At 38.1% G+C, this 16,174-nt stretch overlaps 1 protein-coding gene across 1 annotated transcript; it reads right to left on the reverse strand.

The window, feature by feature from the left end:
* Positions 1-1,590: 1,590 nt before the first annotated feature.
* On the reverse strand, positions 1,591-14,083 carry Vha26 (V-type proton ATPase subunit Vha26). The gene is made up of 6 exons (XM_065238739.1): positions 13,922-14,083; positions 13,737-13,801; positions 6,639-6,851; positions 6,438-6,569; positions 6,159-6,353; positions 1,591-3,711 (listed from the first exon to the last, which is right to left on the reverse strand). The coding sequence occupies exons 2-6, from the start codon at positions 13,767-13,769 to the stop codon at positions 3,604-3,606; spliced, it is 681 nt and encodes a 226-aa protein (XP_065094811.1). The 5' UTR covers positions 13,770-13,801; positions 13,922-14,083; the 3' UTR covers positions 1,591-3,603.
* Between the last annotated feature and the right edge of the window lie 2,091 nt (positions 14,084-16,174).

Genomic DNA, 16,174 nt, shown 5'->3' on the forward strand with positions numbered 1-16,174 from the left:
ATGCGTCGTCGACTTTGGAAAGCAACCGTTTAGTGATGAGTGTGTGAGTGCTGACCACGTTTTACGTCCATTGCTGCAATAGAAGCGCTCTGACCCCCGTTGGTGAAACTGCCACTGGAAACAGCTCCAGTTCTGATGGAGGAGGCTTTTTGGATAGCGGAAGATAAAGTCGACATTTTAAGATGTATTGTATAGTGACCGAGAATCCTCGGCTCTGTAAAGTTAATTTGTTTGAGCCTTATCAAATCAAATAAATCAATTTGCCAGCAACACTGACTGGGTGTATCCTATGGCTTACCTTCCCTACTAACATAATTCCTAAATTCCCGAGACATTTATGAGGGGTCGTAGAGTTCTCTGCATCTCTCTTAAGTAAATGTTGGACTAACATACCTTTCCTAGCCCTACCAGTTGTAAGGACGTGGTCAGGACAATCCTTAACTGTTGGAGCGGGATATGTCTTTATCTGGGAGATAGTAATTATTTACTACTTACTATCTGTCCAGTAATAGATATCCGTCTTGCTCTTAATATTTTGAATTCGTACCACCTACGATATTGTGCAACTTGTTCGATGCTTATGCTAATAAGTGATGACTTTCTTTCTGCTCTACTTTTCCCTAGAACTTTTAGTCACGAAACGCCTCTGGTTTTCACAGTGATACCATTGATACTATAGTAGAAAATCATCCTTATTTTGAGCAATTTAGGAAGCTTGCTTTTGTTTACATCTTATGTGCCCCATACACACCGCAATCTGGTTGACAAGCAGGTTGGGTTGATGCTCGATTGCATCGAGTGGCTGCAAGGCAAAATTAACAGTTGATTAATCGGTTGAAGTAAAATTAAAGCGTTTTGAATTATGGTTGGGCGGAGTTTTATAGCGAATTCGTTTATTATCGGGGTTGGAACCGCGAACTTTTGTGCGGAACCGAACTTTTTGTCAGTGCGAACCTTAACCTTAGCTAGGTTTTAAAAACAAACGAGCAAACTGACGTTTGCCGTCAGAAAACAAGCAGACCCAATCAGCAGCATTATCGTAGATACTCGATCCAGGTTTGAATTGAATAATAAACGAATTGCTATAACAACGCCAACCTCACGCACAAACATCGCGTTTATTTTAAATAGGTTGGCCAACAGGTTGACGTACAAGTCGAATAGCAGCTTGTACTGTGTGTGGCGCAGTTGTAAATGTGTATGAGCTGCATTATGTTCGATATAGCATAGACGGTGTCATGAAATTAAATTAATCGTATGAAAATCCATCTGGACAAGTCAAAGATGCACATCAGTCTGATAGGAATAACTTTTTCCTCCACAATTCAAAGGTTGTTTTCCAGTTTTAATTAAATTTTCATAAATTTCCTACCTGCAGCCTGTGAACATTATCATCATCATGCAGTGGCGACATCTGCGTAGAGCTTTAACTGCAATCTTCCAATTAATGAGTCGACTATACAAATCTCGTGATGTTGTCAAAAGTTGAGAGCGACCTGCATCTGCATGTGATGGAATTTCTTTCGCATCTTCTCCGGAACAAACAAAGCATAGAGCTCGTAGCGATCGGTCCTTCATCCCATACCACTGTTTTTCTTTATTTATCGATGTTTGTCCTGTTACATAGTTTTACACCGCTGGTTCATTCTTCCATACAATAGCTCGATTAAATATGTTGTTCTTCTGATTTTTGATGATTTTTTCTTGTTTGCACGTGTGTTTTTGTGGAAAGGTTAGTAATAAACGTCAAGAATTAATTTGGAACTATTCTCCAATCGTTCATTTGTCATCCTATTTACTGTCCCTAATTTTGGTGGTTAAAATTTTAAGTAATTTTGTTATCAACTAGATCAACTAATAACCTGAAGGTATCTACAGATTTGCTTGTTGGTATGCTGGCTTGACAGTTGTGTTACTGTGACAGAAACGTAAACATCCAAACGATTGACGACGTTCGGCTTAACAAGAAAATTCCGGTTTGATGCATGTGTGGATGTATGTTTGTAACTTTTTTTTTGTATTGTATTTCAAGGAAAGCATCTCCCAAACTACTGTTTGTGTAGCTTTTGATCTCGGTAAGCTACGTTTTCCTTTGATGATGTATTATTGATCAAGTGTTCAATTTTAAGTTTCATAGTTTAACTAATATTTATATCCATTACGATTACAACAATTTCTATATATTAATTATATTATCTTTTATATACTTTTCTTGTTGCTAGCATTATCTTAGTTTAAGTCTAATTATTTCATGATTTTAAAACTTTGTTTGCTTCTGTTTGATTTAAAACTGAAGAAAAGATAAGAAGTAGATTGAAGCAATACTGATTTCTTTATTTATTTTTTGTTGTGTAAAGAAGAAAACGAGAATGGAGCAGAAAAAAAAAATTCCATAATCAATTGAGAAGAATCGGTTTGAATACATAAGTTGTGAAATTTGTGCTGTTCCATCCTTTAATTCACCCCATAACCAACAGATGGCCTTGCTGGAGAACACGAACACACCGATACGTTACAGATGGCGGGTTTGAAACGACACACACACTAATTTGTGTCCGGCGAATGGGGAATAAATTCAATGTTCGAAACCCCGCCGTTGCTTCAACATTCAGCAAATATCTGAATTTCTAATCGTTGGAAATTTGGTGTACGGGAAGCAAGATGCTGAGGCAAAAGGTGCCGAATATTGAATTAACAATCAATCGCTTATCTAAATCTACCGAAATGACGAGAGGTTCAATAAATTTTCTTTGTTTTCTTTGGATACGAATTAGAGGACTGGAAGCTTTATCAAACCGAAGCAATACTTTTTAATTGATAATAAAGAAATCATTTGTTTCTATTGCAACAGTGCCAAATTTTAACCTGACGAAGGAATGTTTTCACCTAGTGTTTTTGCTTCAGTAGTAGTATATTAGTAGAACGTTCAATTTGTTTTGCATACCCTTTAATGCGAACACGGTTTCCGTAACTGATTATCCTTACTATACAACGCTTTTTACTTGTCTTAAGAGCACTAATCAAAAATGATTTCAATTAACATGTTAACAAATTGTGTACAAACTAGTTGAATAAAAAATCGAGAGAAATTTAACGCAAAAAAAACAAAAAATCTTAGAATACCAGAAACCTACAAATCGGCACCAGGAAAATATGTATGGTGGTAATCGAGCCGGCTACCACGAGTTGGTCGCATAAAGGTTTTCAAGAATCCCAGTAGATGTTGTTCTGGGATCCCCAGTAGGTGTTATTCTGGGGTACCCAGTAGATGTTATTCCGGGTCCTTCAACAGTAAACGGTTTTGAGTAGCAATTTATCTTTCGAACACAGCAAGGACCTACCCGAGGACGGGTTCGATTGCCAATTAAGTTTGCATTACGTTGTCTTTATGATAGTAAGTATTAAGTCTGGTGGAACTGACCTTAACGTCTGAAGAATTTAGTAGGATCTTAAGAATTTCGACAGCGATGGTGTGCTGCCTACATATTTTTTGTTTTCGTTTTCATTGTAGGTTGCCTGGAAATTCTTTTAAAATAAGGAAACGGCGAAAATAAAGACAAAAAACACGGGGTACGTGTGATGAAGCGAACGTAGGACTGCTGCTTAGTCGGTAAACTTGCGGTTGGTGTTACGACCGAACAGAGAATTACGGATCTCGGGTACCAGTTGCTGGGCGATCAGCTCCAATCGAGACTCCAACGTGTTAGCGACCTGCAACGGAAGGGAACAAGGTAAGCGATTATAATGCGATAAGTTTACAAAGCAGTTTATTTTGCATTTGCTCGTATTTTGCTAGTTCCGAGCTATGGTGAATACTTTGAAGCTGATAAGCTATGCAGACTATACAGTGGGCAGGTCATTCGGTAAGTATGTCGTCAGATGGACAAACATAGGATGCATACAATAGGAAACGCGGTATTGGTCGTGGAAGGCTACATGCGAGCAAGGGCATAGTCAGGTTTCTTAGAAGAGGTTTTAAAAATTTTTATGGGTCGTTAAACCGAACGCCATTTGGTTAAATTAGTGGTGTCACATTTCCCGGAGTTACTTTTTCTGGGAAAAGATGTTTCTCGGAACGTAAGGTCGCCATTCACCACTCAATCTATAAGTTTTATCATTATTTACGGACAATTACAACAAATACCAATAGTATGATCACAATTAATACCAGTTAGTATATCATTTGCAATAATGTGCAAGTTAAGAGAAAAATAATAAAAAAAAATAATTATACAGTGAGCGTCGAAGGTAGACCTTACGGTATATAGGCGAATTTCACGCGAACTCGACAAGTGGTTGGCGATTCCAATGAAACTATATGGGTGTAAAGATTTCGCCTACCTAAGCAACTTTGCCTACTTATTTTCGGCAAAAACGGCACAATAAGACACAGAGGAATCTAAGCAGTGTGCACGCTTATATTGGCATTTCCCGACGTGGGGCGACCCCGGCGTAGTGGTTAACATCCATACCTATCACGCCAAAGTCACGAGTTCAAATCTCACCCCCGGACAAGTCACGAATGACCCAAGAGTGTTAAAGTGACTATAAAAAAAAAAAAAAAAAAAAAAAAACATTTCCCGACGTAAAGCACACATATGTAGTGTTTGTTTATTTGTTTGTTTACATTCATCTACTGCCTGCTGCTCCATGCCGAGAACCGATTAACAATGCTTTTACAACGCTCCAAACTACTTAGCTGAGTGTGACTATTGTCGGCAACCTCTTTTTCTTCGGCAACCTTTCCATTTAAACTGCGTGTTAATCTGCTGTTCTATTCATCATTCCTTTATTTAACGTCGGTTTCTGTTCCGCCAATCACCGACGGACATCGATTGCCATCCATTGACGGCAATCGAACGTGCAGGAAGGCAGCTTCCACAACTGCGTAGGATATCGCACCCATTCAAACACACATGGGCCGGCTTTACTTTCCCTTCCGACCGCTTTACTTCCCTTCCGAAGGAAGACGTGACCAGAGATTTTTATGCCTCAGAAAAATCCCACTGACCTCGGCTGGGATTGAACCCAGGCCCATTGGGGATGAGAAGGCAGTCACGCTTACCACCACACCACCGGCGCCGGCTGCTGTTCTATAATCGACAACTTGAAATCAGCAGCATTTTGTTATGCGTATGCAAAAATGCAGTGAAATTACCGTATTAATTTTGTTTGCCGAAAACAGTCAATAGGTGCCGAAGCCGACATTTACCCTGCCAAAAATTTGCAAAAGAGCGAATTGGAGAGAATTATGTTAGCTTTTATAAAAAAAAAAAAAACTACACTAAAAAAACGTTTAAAAAATTAAAAATGATTTGTCTCAAAAACATCATTTAAAAAAAATATCATTTTTTTTATAGAAAGACAGTACAACAACTATTTACAAGTCTTTTATAGATGGGCACTTTTACTGGCGAAAAAGTTATTCAAACAATAACTTTTTCGATGAATTTCATCCCAAAGCAGATATATTCAATCCAGACCCCTCTCAATTTAGAATAAAATATTGTTGGTGCCATGATTTTGGCTAATGCTAATTAAGCAAGTTATGCTATAATTTTGTCAGTGCAGATATTACAAATTATAAAATGTAGAGACGTGTTTCTTGGCAACCACTAAACCGAATTGAGCGCAACAAACTCCAAAACGAAAGTTATTATGTCCCATTGAACGCTATTGAAGATTTTTGAAATGGGTCAGCCGATTCCAGTGTTGGCTGAGTTATTTAGATAAAGTCACGAGGACGTTAACCTAGAAAAATGTAAATTTCTGAGTTAAATTATATACGGAGGCTCTACACTAAAAAAATAAATCACATTTCCAATGGAAAATATCCATTAGAATTTCACATAAATTTCATGTGATCTCATAATTAGAAATCGCACTACAAAATCACATGAATCTTATGTGTCCAATGAAATTTATGTGATTTATCACATAGAATTCATGTGATCATATGAATGTTATGTAAATTTCAGATAAAAATCATTAATTTTGTTATTGGAAAAAAATATCATGTGCGTTCCCAATGGAAACTATATGTCAACTTTTTTCGGTGTATGCAACTATAAGGAAATATTTATTTGAAATTATCCCGATAATGTCGCTTACAAATTGCCATGTTGATTGATTTCAAGATAACCACCACAATAACGTACCTTGATACGGGAGCCATGTGTAATCAGTTCGACTCCTCCAGTGGCATTAGCTGGCAGATAGTTTTCAGTGTCCAGAGTGACGACAACGTCCTTGCCAGAGGGATTCTTGTAGGCCTCCACAGCCGATGGCAGAATGTTCTGGATCAGTTGGGCGTCAATCTGGCGTCCACGAATGATCACATTGGGTTCCATAAGCTATCAAATAAAAGCAAAATTCAAATTAATTCAACGTTGCTTGAACAGCAAAAATTAATTCGATTTGATTTGATTGATCCGTACCTGCAGCAGTCCCTGAGTGATGAGTGCGGAGAGAATCTCACCGTAGCGAGCCGGGTCACGGGTGACCTCTCCCAGCCGACGTCTGCATTCTTCGAGCACGCCTCCTACGTGATCTTCACGTACCTTGAGCACCTACTCGAAACAAGATAAATCGACCATAAGTCATTTCCTCATTTTAAAAATAAAAGCTTGGGAATATACCTTGAGACGGGCCTGGTTCAGCATGTTCGAAGATTGGATCTTCTTCTGCAGCTCAACCTGCTTTTCCTTCTTTTCATAGTACTCCATGATCTTCAGGCGCTGCTGCTGTACCAGGCGACCCTTCTCGATGTTGAACTCCTCCTCGGCCTTGGCGTCAATTTCTTCCGCCTTTTCGTTGGCCTCCTGCTCGATGAAGGCCATCATGTGCTTGATCTGGGTGGAATAGAGCAGATAGAATCTAATGAGTCCTACTATAAAATTTTGCCAAACCATGCACTCAACAAAGTGCTCTTAGTAAGGGGCTTCAGTTTTTGATAGGTCTGTATGGACAATCATCAAAAATATTTTTTTTTTATTAGATGTACCGTGGACATTTGCCAAATCTTCTTCCCCCTGAACTGTCAATTATCGCAACAGAAGTCTGATTTCATTTTAAACTTTCAAAAGTAGTGCAGTCATAAGTTTTTAAAATTTAAGCAACTTAACTTAAAGTTTTATTGACAATTTAATTTAATATCATCTATTGTTGAAATAACGATTATTGTTTTGTTTTATTAACACATGTTAGGTCATTCGTAACTTGTCCGGGATGAAATTTGAATTCAAGTCTTACAGCGTAGGGCAGAACGAGTTGACTAAAATTTCATAAGCAACGATAGGGTGGACTAGAGTGGGTTTCTAAGCACATATTGCTAAATAAGTGTAGTAAGGCGATTTTAAGAGTGAGTTCGCAGATCATGTGAGTTTCCGAGTAGTAATAAATTGCCATAACGTTTCCATATAATATAGGAAATTTGCTCGAAAGATTTTAAAGAAAACCTAGAACTGGATTTAGTTACGTTTGCTATTTGGACTATCCATTGCATTTTTTCGGGATCCTCTTAATTTATCGCTAGGTTTGTGATTTGATCTTAATTTTTCCCTGATGAACTCTGGAATGGAAGTAATTTGGAATAATCTTGGTTGTCAATATATGCCATAATGCTCGCCATAATGTGCACTTTTTTTAAGCATGGAAGTTTTTTGAGATTGCCTCGAAATCATTTGATGTTGCAGCTTCAGCCTTCTTTCTGATGAGTGAATAATCCTAGGAACTATAATTGAAATCTTTTTAACTTATCTGGTTTTTTTTGTGATATTCAAGCTGAACATTGCATTAGGTCCTAAGTAACATTGACAAATTCTCTTCGTCGACTTTCTCTTTGTATCCCCACGGCCAATTAAAGACATTCCCAGGTTTTTTCTGCACACAGATCGATAAAAGAAGTTTTTATCTAGCATCTAAGGCGACAAATACAACAAGAAACTGCTATGTGCTCTAGTTATTAACGAAAGAGAAAGTGGACGAAGAGAATCGATCAATGTTACTTAGGACCTAATGCAATTTTCAGCTTGATGCGCTATATTTTCTGGATTATCAAAGGGAAAGGGGTGTAAGTGGCTTTGATCGATTCTCTTCATCGACTTTCTCTTTTGATATCCACACCGTTATAAACAGATTTTGCGGTATTTCTGCCACATAGTTTGATAAAGGAGGTTCTCATCTAGCATCCAGAATGGCACACGAATCAACCAATGTGTTTGCAGCTGAATTATTAACGAAAGAGAAAGTCGATGAAGAGAATCTTTTAAACTCACTTACACCCCTTTCCTCCTAACCCCTCCTTGTTTCAAGCTAATTTGAACAGCTAAATGCAGTACATTTTACCGGAATAGTAAAGTGCTGATCTTCACAACATTAAGAAAAAACATTACAATCAAAGGCGCGAGGTGCGGATGGGACGGGTGGGACATGTCCTACGCACAAAAATACCTGGGTGGGACAATCAAAGGTTAGTCCCACCCACGATTTGATAGAGAACATACAAACCTGAATTAATCCTCCAATGATAAAATCTTACTTTTTACTAATAGAAATTTCGACTAAAGTGATCATACGATGAGAAAATATAGATGAATTCGCATGTGATTTAAGGTAACGCATGATGGATTTTAGCCGGATGAGGCCAGCATAGTCCTATGGTCTGATTATTACTGGCATTTCAAACCAGAACATGTTCCGGTCATACATCTCCGGAACCAGTTTATGATTTCAAAAATATTCAAGAAGTTCTACACTCAGGCAAAAATAGCAAATGATTTTCATAAGATCCATCTTATGAAGCGAGTTTTTATTATTTTTTGTGCTTTCATAAGATTCTTATGTAATTCACACGATCTGAGCGAAATTTATACGACACAACATTATTTTCCATACATTCCGCACATCCATTACAATTTTGCATTATTCCTTTCATAAATATGACTGTATCATATGAAATCACGGTTTGAAACAGCTGCTATGGTAAATAATTAGTCATTTACAATACTGAAAAAATATAGCTTTAAATAGGCAGTTCTTCTGAAATTTAATTTATTCTACAGAAAATAATTGTTTCTGTTAAATCTTTGGATGCTAAAACGCTAAAACTGTTCATTGCTGACCCTTCATAAAGCTTCAAGAGAACATTAATATTCTTACCCGTTGTTTACAAGGTCGCTCATACCACCCCAACAGGGTGCTCATTTTCAGGGAATCAAGAAAATGCTATCTTCCGATGCTTACCGACGATAAAAATACTAGTTAACGGAATCATGATCAGTGTACAGTAAGATCATGGATTATCGTTTGTTTTACACATCATGATCAGCAACAAAAACGACAATATACTGATATGATAACAATCACTTTGTAATGTATCCCAAAATCAAGGAACTTGCTGTCTTTGGAAAATACCCTATAATACGGATATTTTTGGAATCGGGATGACACATATATTTTGAAAATCAATATAGGTTGCCATTTTGAAATCCGTCATCTCGGCCGTTGGTTTCGAAAAAAATACTATCAAATACACTACAATATGGGTATTTCTGGAACTGGAATAATGTGTAGATGTTGAAAATCGATGTCAACCGCCATTTTGGAATCCAATTTGGTGGCCTTTGGTTTTAAATAGAACTGACAAATACTCTAGTCAACATGGCGGCTGACAAAAGTTGTTTCTAAAATCAATAGCCGCCATCTTGAATTCCCAAATAGCAGCAGATATTATTTTTCTACATCTGCATGCTATCCCTGTTCCGAAAATACCCACATTGCAGGGTAATCTTGCATTTCCAAATTGTGCCGGACATCAATTTTCGACAGTTTTTCTTAAATCGATGGCCACCATCTTGGATTTCATAATGGCGGCAAACATCGATTTTCGATCTCTATACGTCATCCTCATTCCGAAAATTCACATATTGTAGGGTATTTGATTAGCCTTGTCTTAAATGGGGAATTTTCAGTGACGAGAGCTGATGATGATGATCTGAGATTATCGCTATTTCATATGATCATGATCTGTTACACAAATGATAATCGCATTATCGTTTCCAGAACTGTCCATTGTGATTTATGGATTTGTACTAATCATGAGTGTAACCAAAATGAGAATGCCATTATCTTTATCTGAATCGTTCATTTTGATTCCCTGCTCATTTTACCCCAACGGTTTAATTTGGGTTACAAAACGATCATTTTTTAATTCTTTTTGCATAAGATTCAAAAGTTTGCTTTTGATATTCAATTCATATTCATGATGTAAATAGGGCTTGAAACTATCCATTTGGGTAAACATCATTCGCATTTTCCACTGAATTTTGTATGATTAGTGATGATTTTCCTAACGTGGCCAAACTGCCCTACTTTCCTCTATTCATTGTTAAGTTATCAGGCTCATATTGACCTCCTTTGGAACCTAACTGACTTATAGATCTGGAGAATTATTCGGGGACATTTCGTAAAAAGGGTCTGTTCTCCCCATAGATAAATTAGTTAAGTATTTTGTTTTCTTTTTGAATTTTGTTTGTTTTGCATCTATGAGCGTTTATTTAAAAAAGTTGATAACGAAAGTTAAGTACGAATCGAATTTTTTTGCGATAGCATGACAAACGTAATATGCCACGCGGAAATCATAAGAGGGGTAAATCTGATGGCCACGCTTGTCCACGGAGCGTGAGGTGGGCACACATGCTTTTTCTGTCCCCGTGATATATGGACGACCCCTAAGCACCGACGAACCCTAAGTATGACTACATTGATATCATGTTAGCGCCTTCGTTGATTTTGTGATACGATAAATTTTCTCTAATCAAACCACGTGATTCGTACCTTCGGTAATTTGTATCTTAGGCAGCAATGTATTTATACTCTATATTGCCCTGTTCTCTAAATCCATTTAACACAATATGTAGTGTGGTAAGCTGAACTGCGTTCTTGAATGATGGAAATGGAACCGAAAAAATAAAAATTTCGAACCTAACCTAAAATAATATTTGAGCGCCCTTCGGCAATACTTTAGTATGGGGTGCAGGCTTAAAAATGCTCGTTACAGCTAAAAAGCTACTTTTTGAAAATATGAAGCTATGAGACGTTATAATTATATTTTTTATATGTAAGATCCAAGAATAATACCCCGTTCACATTACAGCGTATATCACGTGATATACGCTGTCTTGCAATGAGCACTCATACGTCTAGTTTTCACTGGAAATCCTATGTATGAGTGCTCATTGCAAGACAGCCTATATTACGTGATATAGGCTGTAATGTGAACGGGGTATAAGAAGTAAAGTTTGTATATGACACATAAAGCCTGTCAATTTCGCTTCCAGAATGTCCCAATTAGCGATTAGTTATAACGAGAAGTACTCACTAATCGTGATTACTTATTACAACTAAAATAGCTAATGTTGATCCTCTGAAAATAAAATTGACATGTGTCATACACAAACTTAACGTCCCCTTTTTGCATCTTACACATACAAATTATTATTATCTCATAGTTTCTTAATTTCGAAAAGTAGCATTTTAGCTGTAATGAGCATTCCAAGCCTGACGGACATTTCTGTGCGTGTGGCAGTGGTTATCATGATATCGAGCATGTTGTTTGGTCATGTACCCTACACCATGGTGCCAGATCTGAGTTATCCACATCCCTCAGGGCCCGAGGAAACCAACTAGCCATATCCATTAGAGATGTCTTGGCTAGCCGAGATTTCGACTATTTGAATTTAATTTATGTGTTTTTAAAACGGATAGATCTGAGGATTTAGTAGTTAGTGTCATCTTGTGTTCTCCCAAGTTGTTATCTGCCCATCGGTGTGCCCATATATTTGTCTTTTTCATCAGTATGTCGCTTAGTTCGAGATCAAGAGCACATTGCTCTCCAAACCAGTGTTGGAAAAAAAAATCAAAAAAATCAAATCTCACCAATGCCCAAGATCACGCTTGATTCTCGTAGACAAAAATCAACAAGCAAACACCTGCGGTTGATTTTGCAAGCTCTGATATCGCAGCTCGGAATATCAAGCTAACAAAACTCACCAACTGCAAATCTCACCAAACTGTGATGAGATTGAGTTTAATGACTTTTGCTTTACACCCGTATGGAACCGAAACTTCCATAACGGTTGGCAGCAGTCCCTTCGTGTCTGCCATCGGTGAAGATTAAACAGAGATAGCAAACTATACTTTCTCTTTCTAAGAAAACGATGGTGAACGAAATCGTGTTTGTGTTGAGTCAGCTCTCAGCTTGATTTTTGCGCGTTGTGAATAGTCTCGCAATATCAAAGCAGCTTGTAAAATCAGTATCAAGCATGATATTTTGTTCCAAAATCACGCGTGATATTGAGAGCATATGAGAGCGGAAAAATATTATTTGATTGATGATTTTGCCAACACTGCTCCAAACCTTGTGTTCTCAATCCCTACCCTGCCATCCATTTGTTACAATTTGTTACCTCTAACCTCGAGATAGCCGCGAGTAATCGGGCCCGCTTTACTAACGTTAGTATTGAGTAATTTTGTGATCTAAACAATGAATATCGGCTCCGCAAAGCTACATCAAATGAGCCTGGAAAAATAAACGCATTATAAAAAAGTGCTAAACAAACACGCAGTTAGGCAGGCATTAAGGTTCCGGTTGGAATGAAATTACCCACTCAAAAAAAGTAGAAAAATACGAAGCAAATGCTCGAAAAATATTCAACCGGTAAACGATGCTGAGAAACATAAATATTCTTCTAGTAATAGTGTTAAACATTTACTAACCACTTAATAATCTCTGGTGCATACATTTCTATTTAGTAATTTTTTTTCTGCTTCAGCTTGATTTGTTCAACCAAGAATTTGAAGTTCAACCCATATATTACACTAGATACATTATACATATTACAACAACGGCAAGCTAGCCAATATTAAAACTTTAAAAGATCATCCCCTCATGCAATGCTCTTGCATTGGAAAAGAGACCTAGCTCATGAACATGGCGCTGCTTTGCTATACTGAACCCGTCTGATGGTAGTGGTCATGTGACACTTTGTTTTCACTCTTGGTTCACATTTACACACCTCTTGACCAACACGACTGGAAATTAAAATAATTCGCGCTGATAAGTCCTCGGATCCAGTGTATTTTGGAGCATTACCATTAACTTGCTTCCACCATTGCTAGAAGGAAAATATGTGGCTCCCTTTGCATATGCGCAAGAGTCGTCCCTTCTCGTCGGCGACAGTAAATCGAAAAATAAGCAGCTAGGTATATGCCAAGTGGAAATGATGCAAAAATAATCATTTTTATCTTCCCCCAGCAGACATTTTTTACCACACATACACATCACTCACGGGGCCACCGTCACAATACTCTATACGATTACGCTTCACATGACAGGTCCCGTGACCCAGAGGCACAAGTGAGAAAACTCAATTCTTTCCATTTTCCCGAAATCCGCTCAATTTCGTCCAATGTTGTTCGTTTCCTTTCGAAAAGCATTCCATGGTGTAAAATTTCCTACCAAGTTAAGGTCCCTTCCTTGAGGTAAAAGGACTTTTTAGAGCCTGCTCCTTTTCGCTACGGATTGACGTTTCCGTGGATTTGATCTCATCTCGAGAAAAAATATAATTTCCAGGGGAAAAGCGAATCCCCTCGTATTTAGATCCATTATCATAGGTAGGAATGTATGTTATGCAACAACACTATCCTGGTTCAGTCATTCCGGAGTGGCCACTTACCTGCTTTTGGACATCTGCGTCGCTCAGGGCCATTTTGCCAGCGGGTTTGTATGGTAAATGTTCAACTGAAAAAGTATAGAGGGGAAAAAAGTAACTTATTAGTATTCAACCAAAAACCAAACTTCGCTATTAATTTGGACACAAAATTCTGGAGAATTTCATCAAAATCTGGAAGCAACCCGTACCGGAGAAAAAAATGTATCCACTAGCTGCTGCTGCTGTTGGTGCAACTCCGCTCGTCGGCCGTTCTCCTTCACTACTAAGAAAATTGCTGTGGCTGGCTAGTGATGGGTGATCGTGATTAGTGGTACGAGTTGTTCGAATGAAAAGAAGGAAAAAAATATATCTCACATGACAGAGCAGCTACGAGTTGCGAAGAAAGATTGCGAGAGCTTCCTCAACAGATCCACCACGAGTCACGAGAGCAGTCGTTGCAGGAATGTTCTCTCGTCTATTTGGAACTGACAGTTCTCTCCGAATAGTGTCAGATCTGATCGATCTGATTGACAGCAGCAGCTGTTTCTGTTTTTGTTGAACGGACCCAATGCAAATTAAATAAATCCGAAGTAAAGCTCAAGGAATTCTAATGCGAAGGTCTGAGGCATAAAAATCTCTGAAGTAAAGCCATTGGTCCCGGCCAATGTGTGTTGTGAATGGGTGCGATATGCATACCCTAATAAAAATTGTATGGTTAATTTGTTTAACGACGTGTTCTGGGTATCATCCAAACCATTTGTGGAATAGTTCAATGATTTGGGTTATCGTTCGTTTATGGTTATTTTTTATTAGGGTATGCATATGGTACGCAGGTGTGGAAGCTGCCTTCCTGCACATTCGACTGCCGTCAATGGATGGCAATCGATGTCCGTCGCTGATTGGCACTAGATTGCGGAACAGAGACCGACGTTAAATCTAGACCAACAATTGAAATAGGCGGAACAACCAAACGTAAACAATGGCTTTAAACACAAAATTCTCGAGAATCAAAACACTCCCACGTACTAACAAGACCATTCGATAAAGGAAGTTTGCTCTATCAGATGATGGCTAGGGGCAAGACAGCTTTCAATCATGAGCAATTTTTTAGCAAATATTGAGTAACTCTGAGTTACTCGCGGTGCTCAATAATGAATACCATTGTCAAAATGAAAATTTGTATCGCAGCAACTCAGTTGAACAGGTTTCTCTCCGTATTTACATATTTGTGGTTCTGCTAAAGCAAAAATAATCAACAGAATAGTTCTGGATGATCTAGGAAGAAAAATACGGGTTTTAATGCGGGTTCAACTTATTGAAGATATAAGTTATAACACTCTTATCACAAACGAAGTGACAGACGGAGCGGCTCGAAATTTGATTTGACGCACTTACATTTGAAATTTTCGAGTGTACCTCACGGCAACACTATCTACTCATACGTACTAGCTTAAAGTAGTTGATGATATTGATTGTACCCACCTGTTATCTCTTTTTCTCTAACGAAAATTGAAAGGGAGAGTCTGTTGTCAGACAGCATGACATTATGTTGCTTTCGTTGTTATCTGGGCCAACATTATCAGGGGTGAATACTTCGGGTTAACATTTGCTTATAAGTAAACGCAACATCGTAAACTTATAAGTAAACGCAACATCGTAAACTTATAAGTAAACGCAACGCAGTCAATGACTCGCGCTTGTTGGCGGCAATTGTTGCTACAGATTTCATCAGTCCGTGCTTCTAACCAAAGCCACAGTCATCCGCGACCGAGAAGACATCGACGATTATTTCAAAAGAAAAATAGGGGAATTTACGTATTCTCGTCAATCTAAGCAGCTTCTGCACTTCTACTAGCATTTTCTCCGCGTCACGCACATATATGATGTGTCTGTTTGCTTACATTCATCTGCTGCTTGCTTTTCTATCCATTCCAATCGACAGAATTTTTCAAAACGTTTTGAAAGCGTTTTTACAACGCTCCAAACTTCTCAGGTGAGTGTGACTATTGTCGGCAGCCTCTTTTTCTTCGGCAACCTTCCCATTAGAACTGCGTGTTAACCAGCTGTTCTATTATCGGCAACTCGAAATCAACCCCATTTTGTAGTGCGTATGCTTTATTTGAAGAAAAATGTAGCATTACTGGATTGCTCGATCGTTCAAATATAATCAGATTGAAGCTGAAAGGCTAAACAATCGTTTGGACACATTCAGGGAAGTGCGTTGATGGGAAAACATAGTGAAATTAACGTTTAAATTTTGGTTGCCGAAAACAGACAATGGGTGCCGAAGCCAACATTTACCCTAGTTAGCTTGCTATTAATTTTTGAAATTTAAATTTCTTTTGTTTTATTTATTTTATTCGACACACTGTTCTTTCCGTCGCGTAGTTCTATTTTAATGCTACTGTAATGTAATCCATCAGGGCTATCGAGCAGCTAAATGTGTTCCAACATGTCGCTCC

Source organism: Ochlerotatus camptorhynchus, unplaced genomic scaffold (assembly GCF_037179485.1).
Source record: "Ochlerotatus camptorhynchus isolate MF236.1 unplaced genomic scaffold, CSIRO-AGI_Acam_v1.1 ptg000928l, whole genome shotgun sequence".
Taxonomy (NCBI): Eukaryota; Metazoa; Arthropoda; class Insecta; order Diptera; family Culicidae; genus Ochlerotatus; species Ochlerotatus camptorhynchus.